The 25,541-nt window shown below is 33.4% G+C and overlaps 1 protein-coding gene across 1 annotated transcript; it reads left to right on the forward strand.

The window, feature by feature from the left end:
* The first annotated feature begins 3,363 nt into the window (after positions 1-3,363).
* Positions 3,364-25,382, forward strand: LOC123538836 (sodium/hydrogen exchanger 9B2-like). The gene is made up of 12 exons (XM_045323239.2): positions 3,364-3,597; positions 6,985-7,468; positions 17,811-17,901; positions 18,390-18,572; positions 18,886-19,061; positions 20,180-20,286; positions 21,195-21,359; positions 22,086-22,194; positions 22,643-22,779; positions 23,182-23,353; positions 23,762-23,836; positions 24,506-25,382. The coding sequence occupies exons 2-12, from the start codon at positions 7,033-7,035 to the stop codon at positions 24,979-24,981; spliced, it is 2,127 nt and encodes a 708-aa protein (XP_045179174.2). The 5' UTR covers positions 3,364-3,597; positions 6,985-7,032; the 3' UTR covers positions 24,982-25,382.
* The last annotated feature ends 159 nt before the right edge of the window (positions 25,383-25,541 follow it).

Genomic DNA, 25,541 nt, shown 5'->3' on the forward strand with positions numbered 1-25,541 from the left:
CCTATCTATTCTCCAAAACTAATTGATGTAGTACACTTTGTTCAGAGGCAGCTAAAAGATACATTCTGAGAAAACAGTCTTATGCACGTGGTCATGTACCGTATAACGTCTTAGCAGTTACTTTCAAAGAAGTATTTGAGATGCCACTTCCAAAAATAATGTCGACAAAAATACGCGAAATGCAAAAAAGTTTTTTTTCGGCATCGTGAAATATTTAAGACGTCATCACCAAAACATATCTAGCCATCTCATAAAAATTATTCCAACATGTTTATTCAGAGCTAATTGTCGATATAACAATATACGAAATGACAAAAGATTTTTTCTTTGCAACTAAATTTAAATCGTGTTGATGGAAAAATATACTACAGTGCGAGCATTTTAATGCGAGAAAACCATAAAGTTTTAGGCATCTCGTCTAGTTTTCTGTTCTTGTGAAAACATTTTCTCACAACTGAAGGCCCTTCTAAGCTTCCGTAGTTAACCTACTTAGAATGACATAATTGTTAAATGTGAAATACATAACTAATTTACTCTAATTTAAGAATGCCATTAATTTTACTACCAAAAATCAACAAATGCCTTTATTATTAAAAACGTGCTGTTTTCTATATCTTTAACAACAAATTGCATTTTACTAAAATTTAATATTCTTATAAATGAACTGTGCTTAGTAAGATTTAAAAAAAAATAATCAATGAACATTCAGCACTATCGTGATGTAAAAACTCCAGCAGTTGTTAAGAATAACAACTGCAAAACTGAAACTGAAACTGTTTTATTTGATGAAACGCCTATTTTTACGCAAAACATACTCAATGGCGTTTTACAAATACATAAAAATACGACAAAAATTAAGATATTTAATGACATATAACATAAATGAGCATAAATACCATTGTGAATAAACTATTTAGTAAGCATTAAAAAAAGATCAGACATCAGGTATTAGAATATTAAGATACAGTAAGACAGCTTTTTGTTATTAAGTAAGAATAAGTGGGTTATTGCGACATGTCCAGAAGTTATTACAAACAACTGTATCTTGTATTTGTTATAATATAGTTCATATTCGAATGTATTTACACAATAAAATCATCCAGTTCACGTTACTTAAATTTTCAAAAAAATTACAGTCACAGTCTCTAAAAGAGTGCAAAGTAATTTCCAAAATAATGAGTTTTCAACTTCTTTTTGAATATATCTATTGTGTCAGAGTTCCTTATTTCGAGAGGCAATTCATTCCAGAGTTTAGGTCCAACAGTACCAAAACTTCTGTCGCTGAACGTTTTGCGCTTGTTGAAAGGAACAACGAAACACCCAGTAACGGAGTTTGAAGAACGCAAGTTTCTTGTCTGTGTTTGTTTTATGAGAAGTTCAGAAAAAATAAATATGAATATATGAAATATTATTTGATTGAATACGATATGCGCATTGTGCATATCAAATGTTATCACTCATGTCTGATATAAACAGCTAATCGATGAAGAAATACTTCACTGAAATAGGTAGATTTAAGTAGTGGACAATGTCTGGATGGGTCATTAACTTATATAGACCAAACAGAAACATCAAGAAAAGAGGAATATTCTGTCATATAAAAGTAAAGATTTAGCATTGTAATTAAAAGCTTTATCACAGTGCAATAGTTTGATTCTAATGTGATATCCGGAGCTTTTTCGCGCAAACAAGATATTGACACGAAAAGTAGAAGACAAGACTAAAATATTTCTACTTTTCGCCGACAGGTTGACTTTTGCAGATTTGTCGCCTCATTGACTTTTCGGGGGGAATATCTTAGCGCGAGAAGTTGAAATTAGCTCTTTTAACTTTCTTCTTTTCGTGCTGAATTCTGAGTAGAGAAATGGAAATTTGCGCGACATTTGTCAAGTTTTCGATGTTCGCGGTAAATTTACAGCACAAGTTGAAATCTAATGCTTTCAAGTTATCGCTTATTGATTTGAACGGGAAGAGAATTTCGTAATTACGCGTAGTTGATGTCTGCAGCAATTTTATTTAATACAGCTGCAAGTTCATATGATCCTGCAAATACGCTTTGAAAATGTATGCCGCAGGTTGGAAGTGCTGAGGCTTCACGTCAAAACGGCTGAGGTTCTATGCCTGCTGGATCCGCAGATCATTGTTTCTTTAGGCAAGACACCTTGTCACTCTCCCTCAGTCTACCCAGCGAAGCCCGCCCGCTTAGCTCAGTAGGTAAGAGCGTTGGTCTACGGATCGCGAGGTCGTGAGTTCGATCCTCGGGCGGGGCGTATGTTCTCCGTGACTATTTGATAAACGACATTGTGTCTGAAATCATTAGTCCTCCACCTCTGATTTATGTGGGGAAGTTGGCAGTTACTTGCGGAGAACAGGTTTGTACTGGTATAGAATCCAGGAACACTTGTTAAGTTAACTGCCCGCCGTTACATGACTGAAATACTGTTGAAAAACGGCGTTAAACCCAAAACAAACAAACAAACAAACAAACAAACAGTCTACCCAGCAGCAATTTGCTAGGGGTAAAAGTATATACTCCACGGTATCTAATGTTTCTGTTTATAAAGATGAAGGATGTTTAAAATATTCTTTGCCCAGCTATAAATGCTGTCTCTCCAATGGCAGATCTGATATATGAGACGACACTACACTGTCTTATGAAGTTACTTTAGCTTAAACTTACAAACCCTGCTTGCAAGTCAGGTGGTCCTAGTACCGACTAACATGTTGACACACTCATAGCCTTGTGGATCTAAATGCACTTATTAAACTTTGATATAAACATAACTACATATGTATTTAAAGCAGGAGCCCAGTGACCCGTATAAATTGGGATAGAACAGCCATCTAAATTCACCCTAGCGCGAGAGTCCGGGACGAGAATTTCCCTTTCAGGCTAGCAAAATTTAGAAATTTAGGATAATATCATCTAACTGTAAACGGAGTTAACAAATATCAAGTTGAGCCGAAATGCAGAAATTATTAATCATTTTTAACCACTGTATGGCCACTTCCCTTTCTTCCTTCCAAGCAAAAATGTGATCTAACTCCACCTATTGCGAACAATATTTAGAAAGAGAAAATTAAGCTGTGTCCTTGTATACAATTTACGCTCTTTTCGCTAAAACTTTTCATCAACGATGCATTGGTCTTTTTAAAAGCGGTGTTAGAAAAACATAAACAAAAATGAACGATTTATGAAGTTCTTCACTGCGATAGCGGTGATTTGATATATAAGGGTTTTAAAGAAATTAATCAGATTTAATTTTGTCCAAACTGAAGAAGGAAGTGAGCAGATCACGACGTTAAAAAATAACAATAATAAAGCAGTCATCTTCACATGAATGATTCAGTTCTTATTGTTTACTCACAAAAATAAACGTAAAGACAACAATATAGGCCTTACTGTTGCTGTACTACATGGGGAAATAATTACCGTTGCGGTCAGTGAAGCGACGTAATTTGACGTTTTTGAACGTTATTCATGACAGTAGCGCGACATATCTTAATATTATATTGGCAAGCTACCTCGGTAACAAACGGCTACTTCGGGCGAGTAAAGTTTTTGGACGCTGTCCTAATGGATTACATTTTTTGAAGGTTAGTTTCATTAAGGTAATATTAATCCATAGTATGTAATGTTTGTCGAACGTATTTGGAAGTAAATGTAAATTTACAATTATTCTGATATCTATATTGATACTAAATTGTCTAAGAAATAGTCTCTTTCTTTACGTTTTCACTTTACAATTCATCATCTGTAAGGCAAGAGTATTTTACAATTATTCATGCTTTTTCATGATACATATAATTACATAGATTCAAACAGATGCTTAAAAGAACCATAAGTCAATGTAACATCAGTTAACAGTCCTTTAAACATTTTTGATGAAGATGTTCTGGATACGTTTATAAATGGGCAGCAAACAGTTTCAACATTAAACTAATTGTGCAATTCTTTAATTTTGAGAGTTTTATTTTGGATGCTTTAATAAGATACTGCAAACTTTGGACTTTACAATACAATTGTAGTATTTTTTATGTAAGAAACTAAAAATCAAATATTGAACGTTAGATAAAAAAGCACGTTCCCAAAAATAAGAAACTGCCAAGTTTTAATATCTTTTTCTGTAGTAATAATGTACATCTTCCATATCTTTTGCTAAAAATATGTTACATGCCTTTCCTACCTTTTGCTTCAACAATAATTTACAAATTTACCTTATCTTTTGCTTAAGTAACAATTAACATATCTTCCATCAACAGTGACTAGACCATCATTTCGTTAACTGGATAGAAATAAATTTACTGCTAATTTAACAAGCATTTATATTCATAATTTCTTTTAATTATATTGTAAAATAACAGTGCATATTTTAAAGTAGTTTTGTATTATATTTTCGTCACATTAATGTACAATCTCGACAGATTTTGAATTAAAACACTACATAAGTATAATTGCGAATCAAAGTCGAGTTATAAGATAAAATAATAAAATCACATAAAAATAATCACTATGTATATTGACTTTATACGCAATGTTTCGAAAAATAAGGATAAATTGAAGGTAAACAATAATTGCTTGACAAAAGATTCTTTCTAGAGCTAAAATCCTAGTATTTGGCATTTTTTTCGTGATTAAAAATGTCACTGTATTTTTCCTTTTTATTGATGTTAGAATGATATTTATATTAAGGTACTTCTGCATGTTTGAATCAAAAGTTTTTTCTACAATGTAGAATTTGATAAAACGCTGTTTTTTTTAAACAAAACTTCAGAGCGTACTTAGAAAATTCAGCAAATAAAAAGATAGGATCGTGTGTTTGATTTTTTTCTTTAGACTGATTTGAAAAAATTCTATCGAAAAAAAATCACATTTTAATTACATTTGCGCATATAGAAATTATTCTACGATGTAGATTTCCATGAAACTTCTCAGAGTCATAAATACACATATGATCTATAATATGGTGAAATAAATTGTACGCGTATAGGTACTCTTGTTTTTGAAATATGTTCCCATGATTAAAGAGATCCGCACATTACACACTGATTTTAACACATTATTTCCAATCATTTAACGTGTCAAACATTTTAATTTCTTTTTTTTTCTTTCGACAACAAAGTAATAATTTACTTAGTGGTTGTCATTAATTTATAAAACGTTTTTCATTTTCGTATACCGAGTCCAGGCATTATACTATAGTTTTACGTTATCCCAACAGATGACGTAACGCTATTACTCCCGGTTAATCTAACGTGCAGAATTACCTTAAAACGTTCTCGTTTAAACTCGGTATATTAGTTTAACACTTGCAAGATTTGATGTATGGTATGTCATGATATTAGTGTAGTTAATGTATTTATATATTCAAAATAAACAAATAAATTGCACTCATTGTTATGCTATAGACATTAATTTCAGCAACTAGATATGAAGTTGTATTTAGTACAATGACAATGTCATTTATTACCAGCTGGCTGATGTTGGCAAAACTTGCGTCGGTTATATTCACCTACAAAACACGTATATAGTTTATCATTACCTGTCATCAATTCTCAACCAATAAGAAATCGGTGGAAACCTAAATTAAAACACATTAATAGGAAAAACATTAGTTTGATACGCATTTTTTCACGATGTTTTTATTAATGATTTAAAAGGACATACGTTTGAAAATTACGTAATCGATGACGTATGCTTATTTTGTAGTGATGACCTGTTTTGACATTAAATGCATTTCTTTCTAAAATAATGAACATACATTAATGATAAAGGCCTTTTGCGAGTTCAATGTTCGCATTATCAACATATTATGTAAACACACATGAATAAATACAACGCACATGTCCGAATTTGCCAAATAAACACATGCTATAAAGTTGTTATCAGACGATATAATGTTTAGTTGGCATATTGAAAAAAATCCCACTGTACACTGGTATTTCTATGTAGAATTAATGGGATGATTTTCTACTGTTTTGATACCATTTTTGTAAAAACTAAATGCACAACTCCTCATATACAATTATTGTAAAATAAAGATATTCTGCACCCCTTTTACAGGGTTAACAGAAAAACTAGCGCATGCATTTCATGACCTAAGTCAAAATACGTCGGCATGTCAACAAACAGTCTGAAAGAGATTTAATTCACATATGATTGACAGCTAGACTGTTTATATTCTCATTAAATATGCTTCAATTGTGTCATCAAAGTGCTTACAGTAACAAGCTGACATAGAATTGTCATGTCCAAATTAGTTTTCTATCAAACTGTCAAAATTTGTTGAAATGTGTTATTTTTCTTGTCTCATTTCTTGAGTGAGTGAGTTGGGTTTTACGGCGAATCGACACAAAATGGTCATATATCGCCGAGCATTTCTTGAAGTAGTATTAAAGAAACACTTTTTTGATAATCAGAACAGAACAAATAATTACATAAGATATTCGACAAATTATAGTATTTATATATGTACATAAATATTTTGAAGCTACTAGTGTTTTAATTAATTTTAGGGTTTGTAAAATATTTTAAAAAGTTTTTATTTAGACTTGCACTAAATATTTGCTGTAGTTTTTTAAGCTAGAGAAACTATTTTAACTGAACTAAGTTAGTGCTGCATGCTTGTTATAACTTGAATCGCAATTCTGTGCCGACCAGCAATTATATTCAGACATGTTTGCTGTATACAATACTGAAAAAGCAAAACGTCCGTCATAAACACACGTCTTGTCAATGATTAAAAATCTTGAATTGTTAAAAGCAATAATTTTATGTTACATTTTCTTCCAAAGAAGAGAAGCAAGAAGCTTAAGTAATACTTTTAAGTCGTTCGAAGATTAAAGATGTTAACACTCAACTTGAAAAGATGTGCGCTAGTAAATTATTTATCACGCCAGTTACGTTTTTGTGTATTTATAAACGACAGTGTCAGTGTAACAATTTATGATAATAATAAAATATATCCTTGATGTTTTTATTAGGCAATAAAACAACATAGAAGTATTTGACCACAACAAGAACATTGCAGAATGGGTGATAAACTAGAGCTACGTCTACGTGACGTAAAACCAAATAGTGACCATGTTAACAACGGAAATGCCCAGCACGAGGTCAAACCGCAACAGGCAGACGCTGAACAAGATGAAAACACTGACGGTAGATGTTCTCAACTTCAGGACAGTTGTACAGCCTGTTGTATCCCCTGCCTTACCAGACATAACCCCCTACCAGAAAATGCAAATATTTTCCAGAAAATACGGCATGGGTTTATGCTACCACCGCATGGAAACATAGCTTCGTATTTCCAGTTTGCAGTCGTATGTTTACAAGTATGGATAATCCTTTACGCTTGGACAAATACCGAGGCGTTGCCAGGGGGCAATTATTTCTCCCTTCTTGTTTTGTTTATTTGTTGTGCTATTGGAGGCTACCTTATCTCGTTCATCAACTTACCTCCCCTGCTTGGTGAGAATTTTTCAACATTATAATTTTGAATTACTATTTATATATCTTATTTATGTTCTGACAGGTAAGAAATGGTATTCTTAGTCGCAATACAGTACACTCTCTGAAACAGTTTCGTTGTATAACGCAAGTCCAATGGTGCTTCAAACTTTTAGGGAGTAAATGATACCCGGCATAAGATTCTAGCATTTTCACTGATTAAAAGGTGGTCACATAATGACCCCCTATACTTCTGTGGAAAGTCAGAATTTTTTGTCGTTCTAGGCTATAAGTAAGTGGTAAATAAAACAAAAACAAATTAACTATAGGGTTTATTATCGACCCACAACGTAAATATGTGGAATCAGTGTTATAGATATGGAGACTCTGCTAAGCCTTGCCTCCCAACACCTATTTATCTTACTGACCGCATATATTTCCGTTGAAGGACACTTAACAAACCTAGTAATTGATAATAGAGTGATCTGATTCTATCTTCGAATAACTACACAGTTACGATCCCTATTAATGACAACAGGTAAATTACGTCTTCTCTATATGCCATTTCGGCATTCTACGTTGTTTTTTTTACAGAAAACGTCATTTGCACGTTGAACTGTGTTTACGTCCGGAGAATTCCGAATCGCCTAAAGAGAATACTTAATCACACGAATATTGCTTATGTATTTATAAAAAAAAAAAAGAAACATTATACATGAAGCAACATTATACATGTACATGTACATTGCTTAGATAAAGAACAGACACTGAATGTCCCTCTTCACAATTATCCCGCTGTATAGCTAGAGTACATATGGCAAAATGGTTCGAAGTTCCACAATATATCATTTCATTACTATTCTATCTGTTCATTATGAGACACTCTTCTTCTTTAGTATAAAAATCAAATAAATGTCTGTGTTTCGCTATCAGACAGGCAGTTGTTAAGGTTAAACGACCTGGTCCCATTTTTTGTGGTTTGTTTTGCAATCCGTCGCGTCGTGCTATACATTTTCATTGCTTTTTAATGTCTTCCCTCGGGCAAAGCAACTATTCTCTATACCGTGTCAGTCGATCAGTCTCCAGCGCAGTGATCTCCCCTTACAGTGCAGAGACCTTCTACCCATCAAAAACATTTGTATCAAGATTTTAATACATCTTTTCTTATATATGTATAGTTAAGGCTAATGTGGGTAATAAATAAAAACAAGAAAAAAAAATCGAAAATAATAAGGTTACAACTTGAATTTCATTTCAATGTGATTTTTATGGTCACGTGGTATTTGTGACGGTAGTTATTAATATAGCGGTAGGGGCGATAATCGCTGATGGAAGTTTGGTCAGTTGATAAGCTCCTTAAATGAGGATGGACTATTTCAACTTAAAAAACATTCCTATAATTAAACAGCCGAATTAAATAAAAACGATTAAGATGTATTTCTTAAGGTCAGGCTGGTAATATTTTACACAATTTCAAATTATCAGCTTTACGTAAGTTGTGTCTTCTGTGTTGATATAAACTGCACTAAAACGTCGTGTAGAAATAATTATAACGTTAGTTGATTTGCATCGCCACAGATTGTTCTTAATCGCAGCTGTCAAATGAATAGAATTACAAAAATGTATCTACATGTATATGTATAATATATGGAGCAGCATATAGAGAATGACGGAAGACTTTAGGTGAAAATGCATACTAAAATTAACATATATTGGGTCGTTGAAGATTTGACAGATAGCTGTTCTAATTATGAGGTTAAACATTTCGTATTTATCTTTTTTCTATATATGGCTAATCTATTTACTGTTTGAACTGACATATTTTACAAAATGATCCATCAAAAAGACCATTTTACCGTAAAAAAAACTTCCTAAAAATGTCGTATGAGCAGGCTAAAAAAGATGCTCCATCTACTAGCCTTCATGTACCAAAAAATATAAAGTAACGCTTCATTTATACTACTGTTTATATATACTTTTAATGTCATGATTTCAATAATTGGTATAATCAAAATGTAATAAAATAACAATAAATTGCAAACTTTCAAAATCTCACTGGAGATATTTCTTCATTAAAATGACCAGGGACTATTTTTTAATAATTTAAATAGCATTTGTAGCGCTGACACAAGTATATTACATGCCTATGATGTACAGTTTAGGGTCACGTAATTTATATTATAGATGAATGTTTCGTTTCATTTTTTTTCCAATTTTACAGTTTTATTGTTAAGCACGATCCAATACCAGTTGTTTTACAAAGTTTCATCAAGAAATATTTAGTTTTAAGAAAGATATAGACAGTTTACTAAGGTCATCCCCTGTCTATTTACAGGCTCAGATTCAGACCCTGACGTCATTTTATTGCAATTTTTCGCTAACATTTAAGTTATCTGCATAGGATTTTGTTTGGAAGCTGAAATACGATTCATTCCGTAAGAAATAGAAATAAAGTATTTTAATTTTGGTCATTCTCTGACATTACAAGATTTCAAGATTCAAGATTTTATTTCATACAAACCAGAAGGTCATAGACCCATGTGGCAAAATACAGCATTTATAAGTATATGGTGACAGCAAACGAAAGTTAACAGTATATACAGTCATCATATCAAACGTGACTTAAAGTTTATAACTAGTAATACAATTGATTGTAGCAATATAGACATTGGTCATATCAAATATAACGTCAAGTAAAACGTTAGACAATTAGTAGTATAGAGGTTTAGAATGAAATTTAATAAATCGCCACGGACTGGTCAGAAAGAGACACTGAAATTGAAAATAAATATAATCGGTTGTAATGTACTCTGTATTTGTGTACCTGAATGCGAGCACTAATAACATAATAGTATCTACTACTTCAAGTACATAGTGTCAGTATACTAACTATACTAAAAATGATTATATTGATAAACTTATTGCTACAATTGAAACATATGATTAAATATCTGAATACTAATACAGAAGAGCTAGACATGAAAACTTACTTCAGATCAACACTCAAAACTTCCCACTACGTTGTAAACCTTGTCCGAAAACGAAAGTTGACAAGATAACAACAGTGAGACATGCATCTGTTTACAAAATGCTTTGCAAACTGAATTATATTTACAAAATATCAAGAAAATCTCAAAAAACATACATCACAATCAAACTAGATCATGTATAACATCAACACACTATTTACCATTATGTTGTCCATCTTGTCCGAATGCGAAAGTTGACAAGTCCGCCTTGTCAGGATGCGAAAACTGACAAGATTAGACAACTTGGTTATTCATATGCATAGGAAATGCTACAAAACCTAAATACTAAGTGCATGAAATTTACCTGCATAATAGTTATACAAAATACTGAGACAATAAAGTTAATAAATCACGTTAATATTTGGATTATCATTCGAGCTGCTGTATTGATGCTGATGTTATATAACATAATGTGACAGACTACTGTCTTATATAAAGTAAACGAGATCTTAATTCAAAAGCTTTTTCTACAAAGCTTGCAAGATTTTTTACTATAACAGTGTTTTCTGAATTAATAAGATCGATGAATTTAAACATACTTGGTCTTTTCCAAAATCTTGAGGGTAAAAATTGTTTCCTTAAATCGGCGTACATATTACACTGAATAACAAAATGGTACTCATCTTCCAAACATTCACAAAAGGTACATTTACGTTCATAAATGGGAGTACTAACAGGCTGATTCCATCTACCAGTTTCAATACAAAGGCGATGCGATGACACACGTAAACGTGACAAATTGATACGAAATTTTGAGATATTCAATATGTTTAAGTAAGGCTGAAACCTGAATACAGCTACATGTCGGTAAAACAGAGCTCTGCTCGACTCATTTAGCCTTGCTTGCCAGTTCTGTACAAATTGATCTTTAATCCTCTGTTTTACCATTTCTAAAAATAAGTGTACATCGCCAACAGTTTGAAATATCCATGCATCATTTAAACCTAATGAATAAAGTAAATCTCTAAGTAATGAACACCAGTTTTTTCTTGTGGGTAATCTAGGATATCTTGATACAACATTAAATACACCTTTTTAACATATTTCTTATCATCAGCTTGTAACAATTTTGTCCAGTATTTGATAATGTTCATATATCTTATATTTTGTAAAGGCATTCTTCCTAACTCTCCATATATAAAATCATTCTGTGTACCTTTTTTTACGCCTAAGAGACGTTTACAGAATTGCATATACACTCTATCTAATGTTTTACCATGGTGAAAACCCCAAACTTCGCTACCATAATTGAAAATAGGTACAATAAGTTTGTCAAATAAATCTAGTTTATGTTTAACAGAGATATACGTAAATTTATACAAATATTTATTCATTTGAAATATAGCCTTAAGCGCTTGACCCGCTAAGGTATTCTGTGCTTCAGTAAATGACCCAGCTGTTGTAAATACAACACCAAGATATACAAATCTACCCACTATTTCGATAGTATTATTACCATAATGAAAAGTAATGTTTGCGGGTAAACGCCCACCTTTTCTAAAAATCATAACCTTAGTTTTAAGCGGGTTAACTAATAATTTCCATTTATTACAGTATTCATGCAGCATATCTAAACTAATTTGTAACTCATACTGGCTGTTTGCAAACAAGACAATATCATCTGCATATAGAATTAGAAACATTTTAAACATGTCAACATCTATTCCATTTAAACCACTGGTTACATACATGTCTTCTATATCATTTAAGAACACAGAAAAAAGCAGGGAGATAAACATTCACCCTGTCTTACACCTAGTTGACATTCAAAACTGTTACTTAATTTATTCATATATTTGACTTTCGATTTTATGCCTTCATACATTGATCGTATAATATTAAGGATATTACCCCTAAGACCCAATTTAATCATTTTAAACCATAAGTTGTCACGACAAACATAGTCAAAAGCTTTACTAAAATCTATAAAAGCGCAGAACAATTTGGTTCCGTTATTAATAATATGATTAATCAAACCATGTAGTACAAATACATTGTCTACTGTACTCATTTTTGCTCTAAAACCAGCTTGAGCTTCTATGTATACATCATAACTTTCTGCCCAATCACAAAGACGGTTATTTAGCATTCTTGTAAATAGCTTACCCAACGTACTAAGTAGAGTGATTCCTCTGTAATTATTGGCATCATTGATACTGCCTTTTTTATGAAGCGGGATGACATATCCCTCAGACCAAACAGTAGGAAAGTATCCTATATCGTATATTTTATTAAATAATGGAAGAACATACTGAACTATCACATCTTTGCCATTTTTGAAGAATTCATTTAAGTATAAATCCGGACCGCCACTTTTATTATTTTTCAACTGTTTTATAGCCGTAATAATATCTGAATTAGTGAACGGAACATTAAGTTCCTCAAACATAATATTAAACTCATATTTTCATATCGCTCAATAAAATACAATATATCGTCATCCGGGGTAAAAAATCTGTCTTCGGGATTATTAACAGACCTGAAATATTTTTCAAAAGTATCAAGGGATATATTTGCATCTTTTACTCCAGCAGCACCCTTTAACATATTCCAATATAATTTAGCATTTTTCTTTCTAGAATCTAACAACTTCTGTGTTTCACTTCTGTCATAATTAAGTCTAGCTTTGCGTATACATGCTTTGTACTGCGATCTTTTACATACCATATTTAATCTATTTACTTCACTTTTATTAGACCTATACATATTTAAAGCATTATAAAATGAAAGCCTTTTTTCTTCACACCCTGATGTATACCATTTATTATCTACATAGTCATTTTTGCAAGAATTGGCACTTAAGTTGCGTTTAAATAAAGGGGAGGCTACTCCGTCAAGTATATTCGAAAGTTCCTCAACACAGCTGTCAATATCATTCATACATGTAACATTAGAGACATTGTCATTAAAACTATTCAATTTACCGATAGTGACATCAGAAAGTAAACTTTCCTTAAATACATCAGACTTCTCGGCTTTCCATACATATTTAGAATTAATATTTTCATACGCATCATCTCTATCAAAGTTACAAATAAATAGATCATTAAACGACAATGTAAAATCAATCATGCAATGATCACTCAATATATTTGGGTCGCATACATTGAAATATTCTATAAACTGAAACAGGTTCTGTGAACACATAACATAATCAACAACACTTGATCCTTTGTGCCCTACATATGTATAACGACCAATATCTTTGTCATTACCAATGCGACCATTTAATATACGTAAACCAGACTGTTTGCACAAATCCAACAAAAGTAAACCGTTATTATTTATTCTCCCTTTATCCTGTGAATTTCGCTTAATATCTGAATCAATACAATACTCTTCTGGTAAGGCGTTCATGTGTGACATATTATCGTCTGCTACAAAATCTGGACTGTCGGAAGTATGAGAGTTCATGTCACCGCAGCAAATAAAATTGAACCCATTTTCATATTTAGAGCTCAATCCGACAATTTGTTCTAATACCCTATCGAACGTATGTGAATCAGTAAAAGCTTGCCTTGTACTATTATCAGGGATTACATAACATAAACAAACAAATAAATCATTTTGCAAAGATACACGATCACCACTGATTTTAATACAAATTATATCGTCCTGACTCTGAAAAACCAGCGTATCTTTTGTTACAAAATCATTTCTTACGTATATAATTACACCACCTGACGAACGTTTGCTCGACAGCTTATTTTCAGTTCTGTTAAGTACAAAGTGCTCAAAATTATTAACACTTAAGTTTGAAAATTCATTTGTCCACGTTTCTGTTAATAATACAATATCATGTGTCTGAAAAATATTTCTAAGCTCCGGCGATGAAAGTTTACTCGTACGCTTGGTAACGAGACCTTGTATGTTCAGTAATGCACAACGAAGCGCGACCTTCTGCTCGTTGACCTAATGACCTTCATTTTGGTCAGTAGGGGAAAACCCATCTGTTGACTCTTTCTGGTCTAGTGATTTCTCTACACGCAGAGAATGTTTATTTTTAACCTCGGTGAAAACCCGAGATTTGCTGACACTGCTTTTCCTCCTGTATGGAATAGCGGAATGCGAACGCTTCTCCGACCTTGAAGAAGCACGTGCATCCCGTGCACGCCCTCTTGTTGGCGAAACACTTGGCTTAGTTTTCAAATTCGTGCTGGGGTTATCAATACACACCATTTCTGGGTCAATGGATTTTACACATGTTTCATCACTGTCAAAAATGGGGACATGTTGAGTAACGTCAACTGGTGGATGGGCTACATGCTCTGTATTGTTTGTTGGCATGGGAACTGGTATATTTTTCTGATGTAAACACGATAGTGTATCGGTTGTGTCATGCTTTGAAGAGGATTCTTCCATATTGACGGAGAATGAGGGGTTTGTATTAATATCAGTGACCGGTTGGGGCAGTGTTTGTGGCTGTGTTGGATAGAGTTGTGGGATCGTCTGTTGGATTGCGTTTGGCAGTACACTGCTAGGATTTAAAACAACAGGGAATGGATGCAACGCACCGGACAGTAACGGACTTATATTCTGAGATATACCAGATAATGCGGCCAATTGTTGTTGTGCCATATGATTTGGATTTGGATTTATACTTGTCATCATAGGGCTTATTGGGATGAGTGGATTTATGAGCGGTAATTGTGTAGGAAGAGGGCTACAGGGCGATTCTAGGGGTAAGTTGTTTACACTGTTACATACACTTTGGTTTACACTAACATCACCGTGTGTTTGAGTCTGCATTTGCATATTTGTAGAATCAGTGGCGCCTGAGGCATGTAGGTTAGATACTTCTGTGCTCCTATGTAAATGTTCAACGGTAGACTGGTTAATGCTTTCATCCACTTTGCTGATCTGTGCCAGCCTGCTCACACTAGTATATTTATTCCAGTCAGGAAGTTCATCTCTCACGAGGCGTCCATCCTGGATGAGTTTTGCAGGATATACAATCTGTGTTTTGGACTTTGGTGCATCATGTTTTAGCCTTTTATATTCAGGCCATAACCGTGCTCGGGCCTCTTGAATCTCTTTCGGTAAATCGAAATCAACTGAAAAATTGGTACCTTTTAACATTCTGACTTTACTCATGATCAGCTCGGTGTCACAATAGTCCCTGAAATTTACGATTATAGGTCTTTTCTGTATATGCTTTCTGGTATCTGGTCTACCCAATCGATGCGCACGTGCAAGGTAAATATGTGTGGGGTCAATATCTAGGTGATTATCCATGAAGTCCCTGATTAATTGGAAACAGTTCTCACCTCGATTTTCCACGAATCCTCTGAATACAAGGTTATTGCGTCGAGACCTGGCCTCAACATCTATAGACCGATACGCTAGAGTTTTTATGAAATCGGTTTGGACATTTGTTATCTGAATGACCTGACATAATTTATTGTCCATACCCGTGAGCGTTTTCTCAAAAACTGCAATACCATGGTTACACGAAATTTGCTCATTCTTGATAGATCTGAGTTCATCAAACATACAAGTCAACTTCTTATCAATCGAACTATTAACAAAATCTTGCCTAGAAACCTCCATATCAGTTCTGTAGTTCACTTTTGTCTCTGAAGAATTTTCCCGCTAACTGAGAATTTCAAATCTATTTTGAGTACGCACAGCAAAATCCGTATTTACTTCCATTTTTACAGTTCCAAATTTCCAAAATGGTATGCAGACATACACAAATATCCATAAGCCACATATTCCATCACTTAAAAACAACGATCGACCACATAAATTGTTTATTTCCGCAAAAAATTATGCCCGGACAATAAAACAGGTCTTGCTGTCAGCCATATTTAATTACCAAAAACAGAGATAAAAATGAGCCTTTTTGGTCCAAAAACTCAGATGAAAATGGGCACACCTGTCAAACAAAGAGGCCAAAATTTAAAAAATATTCAAATTTCACGCTTATTTTTGTACGAAAACGTCTTTCTACATCATCTGCAACAGATTTGTGACCATTAACATTTCCTGTGATGGCTTTCGACAAGAGTCACGTTTTAGCTCTTATATAGGTTAGAGAACACCAATTGTTTTCCCATAGACTACCATTATAACGTTAAGGCGTGTACGGCCTTCCATAAATCGAAACATGTATATCCAATCACATTTTTTTTCAAGAACTATCTTAGTTCCACCAACATATCGGACGAAAAACATATGAATAGTGATACTTTATTTAAGTAATTTTCGTGTGAATGAGATGACCCCCTGTTTACATCATTGTCATGGTGGGAGAAATCCATTTGATGAACCTTTTTTCAATACACATAAAATGTAGAAAATTTTGTCAAAATGTATAATGAAATACTGTAAATGCAGTAAAAATATTCCATTTTGAAAAAATAATCACTTCTTGTGTTTGTTTACATGACTGGCCAATCAGAACGCACAGAGGCTACCGCATCCGCGCAGTCTGGTCAGGATCCATGCTGTACGCTAACGGTTTCTCTAATTGCAATAGGCTTTGAAAGCGAACAGCATGGATCCTGACCAGACTGCGCGGATGCGTGGATCCATGCTGGTCGCAAACGCACTGTGTTGGTTTTCTCATGGTGCGGCTCATATGTGATAATAAAAAACATCTTTTAATAACAAATCGCTTATAAGACAATATAATGTTAAATTGTCAGTACATCAATTAAACATCATGTTTAGTGGATGTTGTTTCTTGTAAGTGCGAGCATATACTACGAAATTCAGTGAGGTCAAGCAAGTATAGTAAATAAAAAATGATCCATGGCTTTGACTGTACATAAATAATTTTTAACATCTGTTCTGCTAATTTAGATACATTTTAATGCACATAATTCGACGTAAGAGACATTCTAGTGATTGCGTTGCATTTAAATGTAAAAATATATGCAATGATGTGACATTTATTTTTCTTAGTTTAAAGTGCCTTATTGTTACTTAAGAATAGTGTACACAAGCTTTACTGGGCGAAATCTGACAAACCCGCTTAAAAAAACAAATAAAAAAGAAAAGGAAAAAAAAGGAATAAAACAAAAATAAATTAAAAATAAGACAGAATAAAAACCAATTAAATGTGAATTCCAACGGTTCTAATATAGATCACATAAAACTAGTTTTCTACAACGATCAAAATATCCGTTCCAAAAAAAAAAAAGCCACATAAGTATATATTTTTTTCAAACATATGAGGCTCGACTCCACTTGTCAGTAAGTAAAATTGGACTGATTATACATTTAAATTCAGTGTTTAACTAGAATTGTTTAAAAAAGTCAGATATGCTTCGTACTATCGACCTTTAATACAAATATCTAACGCAATACATGTGTATTTTGATTTGCAGGAATGCTAATAATGGGTCTTTTGTTAAGGAATTTACCTGTTATTAGAAGTGTTGGTGACAATATTGATGGGAAGTGGTCTGCAGTTTTAAGGTAAGTCTAGTGAATCTGTTTCTTTTAGTGCATGGATTTAGTTTAACCAACTGCTGAACAGGTGTTTTGCTTTCGGCTTATGTGCGTAGGTCGCATGTTCGAATCCCCGACTATAACCACTATCTTCATACATCCTTTCAAAGGCGCGAGTTCTTGTTTCAGTTTAAGAGAGCTGTAGAGCAGTAAATTAGCGCAGTTTATATAAAATAAAAAAAAATACCTGCATAAACAATCGCTGAAAAATAAACAGCTTTTAATTCAAATAAACATACCAAGTTGCTTCCCTAGTATATCTAAGCTTAAAAATTTAAAACCAATATGAGCTGCCGCTAATACTGCAATCCTTTTTATACAAAACTGACCTCTACAAAAGAAATACCACTGAACAGTCTATGTTCTAAGACGCAACTCGAGCGAATCCATTGAAATCATTCAGGCAATTAAATGATATTTTATATGTGATGACATAATTGTTGTTTTTGTTTCAGGAAAGTTGCATTGACTGTAATTTTGACGCGTGCAGGCCTAGGACTGGATATAGTTAAGCTTAAGAAACTGTCGTGGGCGGTGCTTCGCCTCGCTTTCATCCCGTGTGCTGCAGAAATAGTTACATCTGCGGTAGTCTCCCGCTTCCTGCTAGGTTTTCCATGGGCTTGGAGCTTAATGCTAGGGTAGGTTGGATAAATTAAAGTTCCATTGCAAATGTAACAACTTTCACAAGTTTAATCAACAAGTTTATTTGCATATATCCATTAGGTCATAGACCCATACAAATAATATGAATAATATGACGGACATGTACATATAATATAATTTCATATTTGCACTGAATTATACAATTCTAATAAATATAATTATATGAAACATAAGTTGTCACAATATTACATAAATCAAAATTTGCTGTAAGCCTAACTACCTTAAAAGATGTTAAATGTTACATATAACTTCACTTTATGTCAATTATTGTTATCCTGGTTATTTCAGGTGCATTATGGGAGCATTATCACCGGCTGTAACAGTTCCCTCCCTTGTCAGCCTGCAAGATCGTCGATATGGCGTTGCTAAGGGAATTCCCACAATGCTTCTCGCTGCTGGTGGCCTTGACAACGTCCTCTGCGTGACAGGATTCTCGGTTTTCTTTGGCATTATCTTCTCAGACAGTAAGTAATTAGAAATATAATCTTAGTCTCTTTCCTCTTGTCAACCAGAAAATAGGATTGACATTCCTGTTGAATAACGTATAATGAAAGAAATCAGATAACTGAGAAACTAGAAATAAGGTTATCAGATATCTAATGTATTAAATAACTAGTGGTTAAATAATTTACAGGGGACATCTCAAAACAATTGTAACCAGACCATCAGTAATAGGTTGTGACTTCTTGACCCTATCTAAGAATAAATTGCAATACACATGTGTTTGAAAGGATTTTCCTTTGATGGTTTTTAACGATAATACTGTGAGGATTATTACGTTATTTCGTATTCAGTTGTAGAGTAATGAGATCATTGTTAAAAATATTTTACTATATCTATGTTGGATATTTGAAACCTAGTGTAAATGTTACGAATGAGCATAAGCAAAAACGTGAAACTAGTAGGCGTACAATACGGCCAATAATAACGTGCAACACACTTACAGAAAAAAGAATGAAACATTTTGAAAAAGATTAATAAATAAGAATTGTGGGCTTGTGCGAAAACTGAACCTATTTTCCAAGTCCAAAAAGGGCCATAATTCAGCCAAAATAGTTGACAAAGTTATGTACTCCTGCCTACAGATGGAAATCATGATGATAAATAAGTGTTCAAGGTTTCAAAGCCACATGTCAAATAGTGTAGACAAAACGTGGACATGTGAAAAAGAGCCATAATTCAGCCAAAATAGTTGACAGAGTTATGTACTCTTGCCTTTAGATAGAGACTGTTATAATAAATAGGTGATAAAAATTTCAAATTCATATGTCAAACAGTTTACACAAAATCTGAACTGGTACGAAAAACTTAAGCAAGATTTGTAAGTTAAAAGGGGCCGTAATTCAGCCAAAATCTTGATGGAGTTATGTACTCTTGCCTAAAACTGGACATGGTGATGTTACACAGGCGTTGAAAGTTTCAAAGTTTTATCTCAGAAGGTTTTGTCAAAATGTGGACTGGTACGAAACATTTAACCAAGGTGTGACACCGACACCGATGCCGACGCCGTGGTGAGTAGGATAGCTCTACTTATTCTTCGAATAGTCGAGCTAACAACAATTATATTCGTTTTTACCTTCAGGTGATTTGGTGGTAACAATATTCAAAGGTCCTATCGGTGTGTTTGTCGGCATAATTTATGGGTTTGTTGCTGGCATCTTCCTCTGGTACATTCCCGCGAAGGACTGCGTAAGTATATTTATTCTTCGTTTCAGTTCGTACCAAATTTGTAATAAAGTACCGCTTAAGCCGGTGCTAGGGGGCGTGAGCGGTGTTGCACATTTCATTACCTCTCATGAACAGACTCAATCAAACCGAGTCTGCTATTATTCTTCTTGGTTGCATTCTTTGCTTCCAAAGGATCTTTTTACAGATTTTATTATCTCATATGGATGCTAAGGTCTTACGTTCAACGTCTAAAACATGTGCTCACCCTTTAACTGTGTTTTGTTTACTGTCAAAGAACAGATCCCATTTCTAGAGTGATATGCGTAGGCATCTCTTAAACTAGTCATAGCGATCTAAATCATTTAGTGTCACCATAAAATCGCTGTGCGTCAGAATTATCACCGCATGATGATGAAGGAAAAATAAGCTCGGTATTTGTCATAACTGTGTTCTTGCTACGGCGACTTCATGTCAGACTTTGATACAAGCCCTTTTTAATTACTAATACGTTTGAACCATTCGTCCTGTACGTCTGATTCATGTATGCTTGCTTCGAGGTAAGGCATCAAGTAACACTAGCCCACCAGACATAATAATACTGTTATAAATGGCGTTAAAGCCATTAAACAAGAACGTTTCTTGAAGGCGTTTGATAGTGTAGCAAAATCAACAAAAATTACAAGGTTGTTTTACAGTATAAAACATAAGATCTTATGTTCGGGTTCCGTGTTGTTTAACAACCGTTATTCTCATATTTTTAAACACAAAGTCATGGGTGTCATAATTATATATACAATGATAAATTCGCAAGATGGTCGTGACCGTGAGTTCTGACAACAAAGAAAACGAGTTCATTCTTAAGTATTTTGATATATGGTTGAGATAAACTCTGTTCTTAATATATTCCCAAGTATTATATTTTCCTGCAGGTCAACAAAGTTTTCTTTCGATCAATGTTACTTCTTGGTGCCGGATTGGTAGCTCTGTTTGGTAGTTCAGTAATCAAGCTTTCGGGAGCTGGACCTATAGGTTGTCTCACCACATCAACGGTAGCAGCGTACAAGTGGCGTCAGAGAAGGCAGCCAGGAGAACCAGTATGCCATTACTCCATCCTTTTTCCTATAATGCTTATTTCAACAATGTTTAAAGACATATAGGTTAAACTGCCAAGTTTATTCAAAACGTTAATAGCTATAACTCTGAAATGATATTAGCAAATATTTATCTGCTTGTGATTTAAAAACATTTTGATGTACTACATTGATGCAACAGTATCAGACATAAATGAAATACGAAACATTTATGACATACTTAATATTTCTCATATAACTAATATATCAACCGATTTTACTGATGTATCAAATATAACGATATATTTATTAAATATTACGGATATATTTATTAAATATTACTGATATATCTGACGTTAAATGTTAATTTTGATAAAACTTGTTTGATAGAACAAGTACATTTAATATCACTGATATGAGTTTATAACAAATTTATCGTTATTGATGTATCAAATATTACTGATTAATGTATCAAATATTACTGAGAAATTTTATCAAATATTACTGAGAAATTTATCATATACTACTGAGAAATTTGAAATTTATCAAATATTACTAAGAAATTGAATATTACTGTGAAATTTATCATATATTACTGATAATTTTAACGTTTAATTTCCATTCGCAAATATCAAAGTATTTAGAAAATCGATAAAATAGTATTGTTTCAAAAGTTATTTTTATTATATAACAGTTAAGCACTGATATATCAATATATTCGTATTTGAACATAAGCATATTGTTTTACAGGACGAAGTTGCAAGCGTTATGGCCTTGGCCTGGTTAATTGTACAACATTTTCTCTTTGGCCTTATTGGTAGCGCTGTTGATGTTAGCAAAATTCAGTCTAGTACCGCTGGTTAGTAAATCCACATTTCCTGATATTACATTTACCACTATTTATTTTTCCTGATATAACATAACTTGACAAGAATATATCAAGATTTCTTGATAATATCTAAACAGTATTTGACACGAGTCAGCAAGGTGTCTCTGCTTTTATAATTTCAGAATTCGATTTGTTTATGATATGACATATTTGCTTTCAGTAAAGTCATATTTAGAATTTATGCCCAGATCATAATACAAACCAACAGGAGTATCAAATAGCTTTGGAAAACTGAAACCAGTTCACGTTATAAGCGCCATCATGCACTTTTTAATACAAATATTAGACAATACAAATAGATAAACACTATATCATTAGGCCTTTCCACAATTATTGTTCCGATGAACCATTCTAGTCACATACGATAGTCTTTTAATAGAAGATATGTTGTTAAAACTGCTTTTTTTCACATTTGTAGGTCTTGGTATTGCAACACTTGCCATTGGCCTTGCTGTCAGGAGTGTGCTATCATTTACCGTTACCATTGGAACCGGTTTTAACATCAAAGAACGAGTGTTTGTTACATTGACATGGCTCTCAAAAGCTACCGTACAGGTATAATTTGTTTGATTAAAGTATTCCTAACCACGGTTGTTGTAATATTTCGTCTACTAATTTCATTAACCTTATGAATAGAACGCTTTTCTTTTTAAGCCTTTTAGAAATTTGAAAGTATCTTACGTCCATCGTCCCACAAAGACAGACAAAACCATAATTTGATAAAGTACTCTATTTTGGACTTTCCTAGTAACAACATATCATTGTCTAAAGATATATTTTGGTATATGAATTTTCTAGTATTCTTAGTTCAGTTGCATTTGATTTTGAATATTGGTGTAACTTTGAATTTTCAGAAGTGGACCAAAATGTATAAGTTAATGTTTGTATTGCCTGGAGCAAAAGCCTAACGGTGTAAAAGTGTAATTGTTACTAGAAACTGTTAAACTCTGTTTGTAGGCAGCTACTGGTGGACTGGCTATTGCTGAAGTCATGCTTTCAGACAAACCTGATCCCGATGATGTGAAGTACGGTACAGATGTACTAACAATATCTGTACTGGCAATTATTATATGTGCTCCTATTGGAGCAACTCTGATGGCTGTGCTGGGTCCAAAATTCCTGGCACTTGGTATGTTTAAAATTAGATATATTGACAGCGGTATTAGTAAAAATGCAACGTTACCCATGCACATTAACAAGTATTTAAAAGAGAAAATAAAACTGTCAAGATTTAAATACTTTACCGTGTGCGTGAAAATCCCTTCATGTTATGAGAGTTGGCTAAATATTCGATAAATTTTAGATATTGAGATAACGGCAACATACTTCGTCGGTATGCTTCGTATGCTTTAGAAATTCAAATGTCCGTGCAACTGGTTATAAAAATGGCATTGAAAATTTGCAAGAAATTCATAATTAATACATTGTCGAAAATTTCGATAAATCTAGCACCCACAAACTTCAGTATTGAACAATATAATGGCCAGTTCGTACACGTCAGATCAGATTCAATGTATTACCTTTTGTATACGAATAGGTGATGATGAAGACGCCGAAGCCGAAGTAACCAAAGATGATGTTAAGACGGATCAACACATAGTAACTGAAATAGGTAATTACAAAAACTCTTTTTGACACACCAGTTTCGCTTGCTTAGCCCATTATATACGCCACGTTAATGGAATTGCACTGTGTGTATCATTAAATATTCCATGTATACCGCCTTATGAATACATCTGTGGATGTCTCCTAACTTTTATGGTTCTTGTGACATGTGCATATATTGAGTTCTGCTCAACCAGGGCTAGAGGGTATGAAGGGTAGCATGCATTTCCACAATCGTCCATTTTCATTTTTGTCGCGTTGGGCGACGAGTGGTTTCCATTTTATTCTATTTTAGATGTAATCAGATATAGGTGTTGGAATATGAATGTTTCAGCAAATAATGATTTTGAGTTTCAGTGCTGAATTTGTATTCTTATACATAGAAGGATCGTTATTGCTTCTCCCTTCCATTATCTATCTTCCGGCACGTTTACATGTAATGTGATGTTTGAAATTTAGGATTTTGCATATTTCGTTCATAGTTCGTTTTTAAATGATTTATTATAACAGATTGTCATTTCATCTGTTCGGGACACAATGCCTTAATTAAACTTACGTAACTATTTAAAAATGTTAATACTACTAGGTATAATTTAAATTTATCTTTAAAGAGACATATATAGAAATAATATTCCATCAACACTAGTACAGAGTCCATCTGATTTTAACTTTTCAGGCGTGCCAGAAATCACTCCAACAGAAATCAAACCAATCGAAAACAGTCAGTTTAAGTCCGAATTGTCTCTTACACTACAAAATCGCTCATCAAAATTAAGCCTCAATGATCTAGATCAGGTGGACACGCACTCTCTAGATCATGCGGACACAGATAATGCTTCCAACGACGGTGATCAAGGTGGTTTCGAGAATCCCGCTTATGAAGGAACAACTGACGATGAAATATTCTCAGAAAATACTGAAGATAATGATATAGACACCTCTGAAACAAATGATATTGTTGAAAGTGTTGATCAGACATTCTCAGTTATTGATAAACTAGAAGCTGGTGACAGCAAACCTGACAAAGAAGAAAACAATGACATTAAAATTGACTCATCCTCAAATTCGGAAATAAAAAAAGCAGAGGAAAATGGAGGAAAGTTCATTACCATAATTAAAACACCTTCAGTTAATGACATGATTGAAAAATAAAATACCTTCTTGAAACAATTGATATTGAATTACATCAGTTTGAGATCAACCATTTTCATTTGATTGACTGCAGGTAAGGGGTAAGATTAACACAAGGCAAAAATAAAAAGCGAAGCGAAATTTATTCTTCCTCATATTCCGAAGTAATTACTCAAGTCTGAAAAGATTTGTTTTGCCACCAAAATTTAAAAAGCTTCGATTTATAATGCGGATAAGAAGCCAATGATTTTCTTAAACCGACAATACCAAAAGTTAATGGAATCCGAGTTGGAAGAAAGTGAACAAAGAATAAGCAATGCATTTACTCTTCCTTGCGACATTGCAACAAGGAAAGACAGCCTATGCAGTTAATGATGTTGTTAGATGATTTTTATTTGATGCTGTTATTGCCTGACTTGTAATAAAATCGTCCATACTCATAAGCTTTTGTAGTATTATAGTAAGACGTGTTTGTATAAAACCTTGAAATAAAAATGAATTATGTTACCTACTTAAATATTAGCCCATTTTGTATAATGCTTCCTTAATGAATAATTCCACTTCTAGTTTTGCAAAGGAAA

Source organism: Mercenaria mercenaria, chromosome 18 (genome assembly GCF_021730395.1).
Source record: "Mercenaria mercenaria strain notata chromosome 18, MADL_Memer_1, whole genome shotgun sequence".
Lineage (NCBI taxonomy): Eukaryota > Metazoa > Mollusca > Bivalvia > Venerida > Veneridae > Mercenaria > Mercenaria mercenaria.